Genomic DNA, 7,739 nt, shown 5'->3' with positions numbered 1-7,739 from the left:
GGCTAGTTTTTTGTATTTTTTTTAGTAGAGACGGGGTTTCGACGTGTTAGCCAGGATGGTCTCGATCTCCTGACCTCGTGATCTGCCCATCTCGGCCTCCCAAAGTGCTGGGATTAGAGGCTTGAGCCACCGCACCCGGCCTGAGTTATGTTTCTTAATATCCAAGTTGTTAAGATTTTTAGGGGTCGAATTTTTATTATATTAAATTGTGTTCAGATAATATGGCCCATAAAATCATTAAAGGTTTTTCTTCGTGGCCATGCTCGTGATTGACTTGTGTAACAGTTCCTTGGATACCTGAAAAAATATATACTCTTTATTAGAGGGATGGTAGTCTCTTGATCCATCCATCTGTTAATCAAATTTATTGACTATATTATTCTATTATTTGTCTTATTTTTGTTTATTAGAGCTGTACAATCCTGATGGTGGTTTTTTGAAATTTCCCACAATAACTGCATATACATATATACATATATATGTACATGTATACCTGTGTATATATATGTATGTGTATATATATATGCTACAATATGCTGTTGTCTGAAGAATATAGCACTCTCAGTCATTACATTCTGACTGATATTAATATTGCCATTTCTGCTTTCTTCTGTTATTTTCTTGATAGTTTCAAAATTTCTTCATTAATTTCACTTTTTCTTATAAATTGCATATTCCTGGGTTTTGTTTTGTAACCCGATTTAATAGTCTTGCCTTTTATTGAGAGAATGCAGTCCATTTACACTCAATAGAATGATAACATTCCTTCCATATTGCTTTATGTTATTATTTATTTTGCTTTGTTTTTTCTCTCCCTTTTATTTTGATATCTTGATCAAATTGTTATTTATTTTCCTTTTTTTCTTTGTTAATTTAGACATTATACTGTTTCTATTAAAGGTGACTTTTCTTTTCTTTGAATTCATTTTCTTATTTAAATAAAAGTATCAATTATTTACAGTAGACACCAACATGTCTAATATATGGTTCAAACATTTCCCCCTAATATATTATTTGCCTTTTGATTGAGCTTTGAATAAGGCCTTGACAGAAGGTGCTTGAGCTTATACTTTTAAATAAATATCCCAGATGCAGTATTTTATGTTGTGTTCCTGGTTAGGTACAGAAGTATTATGTCTGATAGGCAGTTGAACTTGCAGTAAGTATGAAAGCCTCTTTTCTAAACTGAAAAGCCTAATAGAAACATATAGAAGACAAAGAAGGCTACCTATCTAGAGTGGGTTTAGGTTATAAATATCCAGAGGCAGAATCAAGATTTTCCTCAGAAATTTTTTTTTTAAAATTGCTGTAATATATAAATGAATGGGTAATCAAGGGTGTAATGTTGTATGCTGGAAGCACAACTGCAAGAAAGTTAACCTGGGAAAAATTTAAGCAGATGCTACCACGTGTTTATTTTAGCAATAAAGAAAACACCCTGCAATAAAGAACAAACAGAAGGTTCTATATAGAGAATAGTAAAGAAAGACGATTGAGCTAAATTTTTCCCCAAACAATGGGTCAATGGAATCTCTCTTGCTTTAAATGAGTAAGTCATACTAACAAACAAACATTTTTATAGTAAATTATGTCTGTCAGGCACTCTTCGATGTGCCTGACAGGTCTAATACATGGTTCAAATATTTCCCCCAATATATTATTTGCCTTTTGATTGAGCTTTGTACTTACATTAACAAGTTTGCCTATAATTATATAATGATCCTCTGGAGTCAGTACTGACATTTGGTCTCCCCCAGTTTGCTTTCTTTGGCCAAGGAAACTAAGACTCTGAGAGGTTAGTTTGCCCAATAGATTACATACTTGTACAGCTGTAAGTGGTGGAGCTGCAATTTGATTCAGAAAAACTGGTATCAAAGCCTGTTTTTTTTTTTTTTTTTTTTTTTTTGAGGTGGAGTCTCGCTCTGTTGCCCAGGCTGGAGTGCAGTGGCACAATCTCGGCTCACTGCAAGCTCCGCCTCCCGGGTTCACACCATTCTCCTGCCTCAGCCTCCCAGGTAGCTGGGATTACAGATGCCCACGACCACACCCGGCTAATTTTTTGTATTTTTAGTAGAGATGGGGTTTCACCATGTTAGCCAGGATGGTCTCGATCTCCTGACCTTGTGATCCGCCCGCCTCGGCCTCTCAAAGTGCTGGGATTACAGGCATGAGCCACTGCGCCGGGCCCAAAGACCATGTTTCTAAACGTTAGCCCTTATTCTCTATTTATAGAGTTCATTTTCTTACCACCATGTAAAACACTTAGTATTTGTGTAGGCACATAGTAGGCTCTCAATTTGTATCTTATTGTTATTTATTTGTTGTTTGTTTTGAAGAGACTACACTTACCCCCAAGTCTGAAGAATTAAATTTATAAGCAATGTTCCAGCCCAATATTCCATAACTTTTTCTTTCATTGATCACAGCATTGAAAAAACATAGGCTAAATAAAAGTTTTTTCCACCATTGTCCACAGTCAGGATTTTCAAATATCTCTTCTGTTACCTCTCCACTCCCAGTACATCCAAATGTCTGAAGTAAATTACTTTTCAATCCCTGGGGAGATTCCACGGCAATCTTGAAAACAGATGTGAGTAAAATGGCATGTGAGGACAGATGCAGGCACTGGTCTATAGGGCACTTGTCTTTCTACAACACTGCTAAAAGAACTGGGCAAGAATGTAATTATTTTCAAGACTCACTGGCAAATCCAAAATCTCGTGTTATTCTTTTGCCATGTAAAAACGTCTCTAAAAGGATTGTCCCAGATTTTCTATTGCTCCAATTCATATTTTGAAATGGGAAGTATAATGTTGTGATAAAAAGCACTCTTATTTGCTCAGAGCATAGGGCTTAGGATTTTAGGAACTTTGACAATGAAGAGTTATGGGAGCCTAAACTTATGTGTCAATGGCAGTTATGAGGCTGTAACAGGACGCAGGCTGCATGGCCTCTGCAAGACAGCAGATACAGGGGGTCCCAAATCATGGGAAACAACACGAATTGAATCAACAGCAGCATCAGCACTAACTGAACCATCAGGAGAACAATTAACTGGGTATGTGACTAAATTTCTTTGGTTGCATTGAAAGTCCATTTGGTTGACTTCTTAACTAAAATAATGGAAATGATGCGAGACTGAGGGTGAGGTGGGGAGGGAATCAATTGGAGGGCTTTTTTGAGAGTGTGGCTGTTAAGTCTGAAATTGTGAAGGGTCTGAAATGTTACCCTCCTTGCACAGTTTATATATAAACACACACACACACACACACACACACACACACACACACAAGTTGTATGGATATCTATATATGACATATAAATGTATGCATATATGTATATATGGCATAGAGCTGTGTGTGTGTGTGTGTACATGAGATTTCTGGATCAGGGATCAGATTCCCATGTCCTGTGTGTGCATAGTGGGATTTGTACCATAAGAGGGGGACTCAAATTATGAGAGTTGGAGCTTACAGAATGACTGGCAAAGCAGCCTTTCTTCTTCTCAGAGATAGAGAAAGAGAGACAGACTTTTGCTTTGGAATGTAAACAGATCTTCTCCGGGAAAGAGGAGGTCTCTAGGTTTTTATAACCCCTGGAGTGTAAGCAAATGGCTCTGTTTTATCACCCTGAGAAGGTAAGTGGCTCCAGGAGGCAGAAGACAAGCTTCTCTGACTCTGTCACCCTTAGAATGAGAGCAAATGGCTCTGTGCATAAACATCCTTTAATTCAGGTTGCCAGCAATTGTTGCTTAGAAAGCCCTAATTGTGCAGAAATGAGAAAATATTTATAGAGCACTGTTTCCCGACTGCTATGATTGATTCTTTAAAGAACTCATTCTCATATATCTAAAAGTAGGTGTCCACTCCCTTAGGGAACTATATCTGAAGGGGAAAGTGAGTGGAAGGAGGGCAGAGAGAGAGAGAGAGAGCAGAGAGAGAGAGAGAGAGAGAACGAGAGTTAGTTTTGATTTTTAGTGACAGCATACTGTTTTATCACACAAATGCATCATAATTTATTTGGCCTTTTCCTAGAAGTGGGCCATGATCAAATTGTATGAAATTTATAAACACTATCTATATACTGTGAAATTACCTTCCTTTCTGGATTAATATCTCCCTGATATTACCTTGTCAGCATTATGTGAAAGTAGTTATTTCATCATATCCTTAATAACACTAACTATATCATAGTTATAATCTTAGCCAATTTAATGCCATTTTTGATTTGTATTTTTCTGATAGCTAGAGGTTGAACGTTTATTTTTAAAATATGTTTATTGACCTTTTGTGTCCTTTGCCCATTTTGTATGGAATGTTAATGTTTTTCTGACTTATTTGTAGGTGCTCTTTTAATATATCAAGAAAATTATCATCTCTGTCTGTATAAATAATGGCATATGAAAAACTCCCATAAAGTTTTATGTATGCACTAATTCTAGCCACATTTGAAACGCTGATGGAGACTTAAAGTGGAAGTGGAGTGATGGGCTACTTAGGATGAAATATTCCCTGAAGCGCTCTCTCTGTTCCTCTCTGACACCCTTCATTCCCCTACCTCCACCCCCCAACCCCCTCTCCTACCAAAGATACCAGGCTGTCTGAGAGCAGGGTCTGCTGGTCTCTGGGAGATAAGTGGAATCTTTCGAGTCTCAGACTAAGAGCTGTGGGTTTCTCCAATCCCTGTTCTGTCTGCCCCAGGAGCTGGGTTGTTGGGAAGTGGTTCAGTACTGTCAGTTTGGGTAGGTACATATAGGAGATGGGCAGAGCTGGGAAGCAGTGTGGCAGGAAGTTTCTTAGGCTGGATTGGGGCTCTATCTAGAAAGTGCCTCATCCACCGGACTTTCTCCATGCCCACCCACTTCTGTGGAAGCTGGTAGTGTGCACGTGCTCGGGAGTCTGGGTATCCCCTTCTGCCTATGCCATCGGTCAGTTTTTTCTGCTATTAGGACTCCGCCTGTTGGTCAACTGGACCCTGGTCTAACAGAATTGACTTTCTTACTATTTATTCAACCTCAGTAGTGGATATGAGAAGTCCCAGATAATCTTTAATAAGGACTTTTTAGTAAACAGTTTTAGCCTGCTTTCTGTCAGACCCTTTCTAGAGAATTAATGATAAAATGGTTAAGGAGGGCAGAAATAAGAAATGCTAGAGAAGTGAAGGGCAGGAAGGCAACACAAATTGTAAATTTCGCTTTATAGTAATTGGAGGTCTAACATCCTTGTTTGAGAAAATAACATATAAATTGTGAATTCCTTGCAAGTAGGAATCTACTTTAGTGTTCTTCCTGATCCCCAGTATGGGGCTGAGCATAAAGCAGAAATTTAGCATTTCAGAATTTATCATAATTAGCTCTCTCTTTTAAACTCAGAGTTCTGAATGTAAGATAACTTACCTTCAAACAGGGCTCCTCAGTCAATATTAAATCTGTTATACTTTGTTCTTACCTTTAAACCCTTTTTAAGAATAGGAATTGGAAAAGAACTGCATGATTTTGAGCTTAACCATAGCCGAAACTCAGGGTCTATTGTCATGTCTGGACTATTAAAGCTGCAAAATAAAAAATTTATAAATATTTTAATGTGAAAAATGTAAACCAACATGTTTTTAGAATCATAGCATTTCATTGTTTGAAGTGGCCTTACGAATCATTTTAATACCGAAGATCTTACTATATTACCAAAAGAGCTTCCATGTTGCGCAAGAATTTGCACATGACTCATCAGTTAACGTTTTAAAAGAGTAGCTTTCTTTCCCCTTAAGTACAAAAAGTGATCATATACTCATTGCCAAAAATCTGGAAACAATTACAAATTAAGAACACAATGAAGAGTTCCACTGATCTAATTTGGGACAACTGAATGTCAAAATAAATGATGATGGTAACCAATTATAATCCTTGAATAAAATAGAAATCCATGAGGCCATACTGATATAAATAAACAAACAAAGGGAAGAGAAAGAAAAGCTCTTCCTTTATAGGATAACATCATTAAATAAATTTAGAAGAAGTTGTGGAGTTAGTAAGCTACCTTTTGGTAAACAATATAGTAGTAATTCAGTCAAAAATTATTAATGAACTTTAGAAACCAGTAGGTGAAAGTTTAATGTATGTACATGGTCTGAAAGTTCCCACAAGTGGCAGAAACCACTTTAATCAAGTTACCAAAGTTAATATCACCAGTAATGAGACAGATTGATATCACAGGCCTCTTGATATGATGTACCAAGAATGATGTAACATTACTTCTGTGATACTACTACAATACTGCATAGCCTTAATCTAACCATAAGAAAATATCAGCTAAATCCCAACTGAGGAACACTTTACAAAATACAGTCAGCTCTCTATATCCATGGGTTCCACATCCATGGATTCAACCAGACTCACATTGAAAATATTCAGGAAAAAAAATTTCAGAAAATGTTAAGGTATTGCTGGCCTGTACCATGTAGTCAGGTCTACAATGTCTGCATCTGTACTGAACCTATACAGACTTTTTTCCTTGTCATTATTTCCTAAACAATACAGATTAATAACTATTTACACAGCATTTACTGTGTATTAGGTACTATAAGTAATCTAGACATGATTTAAATTATACAGCAGGATGTGTATAGATTATAGGCAAATACTATATCATTTGATATAAGGGACTTGAATATCCAAGAATTCCAGTATTCGCAGGGGGGCCTGAAACCAATTCCCTGTGGATAGTCAGAGACCACTGTAACTAGCTTGTACTTGTACTTTTCAAAAACATCAGTTATGAAAGACAAAGGCAGACTGAGGAACTATTATAGATTAAAGGAGATTTAGGGTATGGTGGCACGCACCCATAGTTCCAGCTACCTGGGTGGTTAGGGCAAGGGGATCACTGGAGCCCAGGAATTCAAGTTCAGCTAGGGCAGCACAGTGAGACCTCACCTCTAAATAAAAAGACAAACAAACAAATAAAATACTTACTAGGAGACTTAAGAGACATGAAAACTTAATACAATGAGAAATCATGAATTGAAATTTTGACCAAAACTTATATTCTATTTTGCAATAAAAGATATTATTGGGACAATAAACTAAACATGAGTAAATAATGAACAATGCACACTGAACTATTTAGGGGTCAAGTGGCAACATGTCTGCAATTTACTTCCAAATGATTCAGAAAAACATTACATATATATATGAGAGAAATGATAGGGTAAATTTTAAGAATTTGGAAATAGAGATGAAGGGTATAAGGGAGTGTTTGTATTGTTCTTGCAACTTCCCTGCTAGTGTGAAATTATTTTTAAAAAATTTGCAAAGCAAACCAAATCATTACAAGGAAAAAAAAAAAACACACACAACACAAAATGAAACAGAAAACAAATATGGCCTGTAATCTCACTAAATGAGTTTAGGTACACTTTTCTCTTTGTTTTTCCTCCTCCTGCCTCTCTCTGTCTCTCATTTAAAAAATAGTAATAGTGCATATTTTGTTTGTAGCTTTTTATTTTTTTTCCTAGCAATATGTTGTCAACATATTTCTCTAACTCTGAAATTTAAGAAATATTTTTTTTCTTCATATTTTTCCTCTCCTACTGTGGGTTGGTAGAGTGATCATCTTAAATATCTAAAGGCTTGATTTAATAAAGAAGTATGAATTTCTTTTTCTTTTTTTTTTTTTTTGAGATGGAGTCTCACTCTGTCGCCCAGGCTGGAGTGCAGTGGCGTGATCTCAGCTCACTGCAACCTC

The 7,739-nt window shown here is 36.6% G+C and overlaps 1 protein-coding gene across 1 annotated transcript in view; it reads right to left on the bottom strand.

Annotated features, from left to right (window-relative positions):
• Positions 1-7,739, bottom strand: part of LOC105516698 (dynein heavy chain 14, axonemal-like) — a gene marked incomplete at its 5' end in the record, with an annotated part of 154,523 nt that overhangs the window by 32,112 nt on the left and 114,672 nt on the right. Inside the window, 2 exons of the mRNA XM_011948971.1 lie at positions 2,350-2,577; positions 5,448-5,550. Of these exons, the coding sequence (XP_011804361.1) occupies positions 2,350-2,577; positions 5,448-5,550 (331 nt within the window). The remainder of the gene's footprint in view (positions 1-2,349; positions 2,578-5,447; positions 5,551-7,739) is intronic.

This window comes from Colobus angolensis, unplaced genomic scaffold (assembly GCF_000951035.1).
Source record: "Colobus angolensis palliatus isolate OR3802 unplaced genomic scaffold, Cang.pa_1.0 Scaffold288, whole genome shotgun sequence".
Classification (NCBI taxonomy): Eukaryota; Metazoa; Chordata; class Mammalia; order Primates; family Cercopithecidae; genus Colobus; species Colobus angolensis.
Note: the sequence above shows the minus strand (reverse complement) of the source record. Positions and strands in the feature narration are given on the sequence as shown.